The sequence below is a fragment of the Solanum tuberosum genome, unplaced genomic scaffold, assembly GCF_000226075.1.
Source record: "Solanum tuberosum cultivar DM 1-3 516 R44 unplaced genomic scaffold, SolTub_3.0 scf01321, whole genome shotgun sequence".
Lineage (NCBI taxonomy): Eukaryota > Viridiplantae > Streptophyta > Magnoliopsida > Solanales > Solanaceae > Solanum > Solanum tuberosum.
The window spans coordinates 1-2,232 of NW_006240381.1; the positions used below are offsets into that span (position 1 = coordinate 1).

General features: G+C 40.5%; 1 protein-coding gene across 1 annotated transcript; it reads left to right on the plus strand.

Moving 5' to 3' along the window:
* The first annotated feature begins 190 nt into the window (after window positions 1–190).
* LOC107059355 (uncharacterized protein K02A2.6-like) lies at window positions 191–1,904 on the plus strand. The gene is made up of 3 exons (XM_015305867.1): window positions 191–566; window positions 1,015–1,583; window positions 1,659–1,904. The coding sequence occupies exons 1-3, from the start codon at window positions 191–193 to the stop codon at window positions 1,902–1,904; spliced, it is 1,191 nt and encodes a 396-aa protein (XP_015161353.1).
* The last annotated feature ends 328 nt before the right edge of the window (window positions 1,905–2,232 follow it).

The following is a 2,232-nucleotide window of genomic DNA, read 5'->3' on the forward strand; positions in this document are numbered from 1 at the left end:
TTGCTTACGGAATTTGATATTGTGTATGTCACTCGCATCGCCATGAAAGCACAAGCGTTGGGCGATCATTTGGCAGAGAATCCGGTCGATGACGAATACGATCCCCTAAGGACATACTTCCCTGATGAAGAAATCAACTCTATTGAGGAATAAATTCCTGATGATGGTCACGTGTGGACATTATAGTTTGATGGGGCTGTCAACAAAAAATGGAGTAGGAATTGGGGCAGTTCTTATCTCACCAAACAAATGTCATTATCCTGCCACAGCACGACTTCGATTCTTTTCTACCAACAACACAACAGAATACGAAGCTTGCATCATGGGTTTGAATATGGCAATAAATCTGGATGTGCATGAGTTGTTGGTTTTGGGGGATTCCGATTTGCTCATTCGACAAGCTCGAGGCGAATGGGAGACTCGAGACATTAAACTCATGCCGTACAAACAATGTTTAGAAAACCTCATCAAAATGTTCAAGTCCATTGAATTTAGATACATACCCAGGTTTCACAATGAGTTAGCTGATGCTTTGGCCACCCTAGCCTCGATGCTTCCATACCCGGGTAATACCCTATATTGACCCGTTGGAAATCCAAGTTAGGGATCAACATGGTTATTGCAATATAATTGAAGTAGAGCCAGACGGTGAGCCCTGGTATCACGACATTAAACGGTTTCTAAAAGACTAAAGAATATCCAATACATGCTGATAGAGATAAAAAAAGAACTATTAGACGACTCACCAATGGCTTCTTCTTGAGTGGTGATATCTTATATAAAAGGACTCCAGATTTGAATCTATTGCGATGTGTGAATATTCATGAAGCATAAACAATTATGAATGAGGTGCATTCAGGGGTTTGCGGCCCTCACATGAATGGTTATGTTCTAGCAAAAAAGATTATCCGGGCAGGGTACTATTGGTTGACCATGGAGCGAGATTGCTTTTGATTTGTTCGCAGGTGCCATCAGTGCCAAATTCATAGCGACTTGATTCACTCACCCCTTTAGAGTTGCACCCTATGTCTGCTCCGTGGCCTTTTGTGGCTTGGGGAATGGACGTTATTGGGCTGATTGAGCCGAAAGCATCTAATGGACATCGGTTTATTTTAGTTGCCATCGACTACTTTACCAAGTGGGTGGAAGCTGTCACATTCAAATCAGTCACCAAGAAAGCAGTGGTGGACTTTGTTCATTCAAACATCATATGTCGTTTCGGCATACCAAAAATCATTATTACGGACAATGCAACGAATCTCAACAGCCACCTGATGAAGGAAGTTTGTGAGCAATTTAAAATTGTTCATCGTCATTCAACCCCTTATCGACCCAAAGCAAATGGGGCTGTTGAAGCAGCAAATAAAAACATCAAGAAGATTCTTAGGAGAATGGTGCAAGGATCTAGACAGTGGCATGAAAAACTACCCTTTGCTCAGTTGGGATATCGCACGACTATTCGTACGTCAGTCGGTGCAACTCCTTACTTATTGGTTTACGGAACTGAGGCTGTCATACCCGCAGAAGTTGAAATCCCTTCTCTTCGAATCATTGTCGAAGCAGAAATTGAGGACACGGAATGGGTTAAATCAAGGTTAGAACAATTAGCACTATTAGACGAAAAACGGCTGAGCTCAATTTGCTTTGGTCAATTATAGCAGCAGAGGATGGCTCGAGCCTATAACAAAAAGGTATGCCCAAGAAATTTTGAAGTCGGTCAACTTGTTGTGAAACGCATCCTTCCCCATCAAGACGAGGCCAAAGGAAAGTTTGCCCCAAATTGGCAAGGCCCTTATGTTATTAAACAAGTGCTATCAAAAGGAGCTTTGGAACTGGCAGATATGGAGGGAAAGGCGATCGACACAATTGTCAACGCAGATTCGATCAAAAGATACTACGTCTAACACTCTTTGTTATGGCACTCTTGTGATTGACATTCTCAAGATGAGAGGATAAAAATGTATCCTCATTTATTTCAAGCACTACTTGTCTGGTGCTAAAAAAATAAAAATAAAAAAAGGAAAATAAAAAAAAAAATAAAAAAAAAATATATATATAAAAAATAAAAAAAATAAAAAAAATAAAAAGATTTCATTGAACTACGTTCGACCTGATTCCTAATAGGATACGTAGGCAACCCTTCATTGGGGTTCGGTCTAATCACTAAATAAAACAATACTCATGTTCTTCAATTCTCCAAGGGCTGAGACATGACATTGTGACCTACGGTGT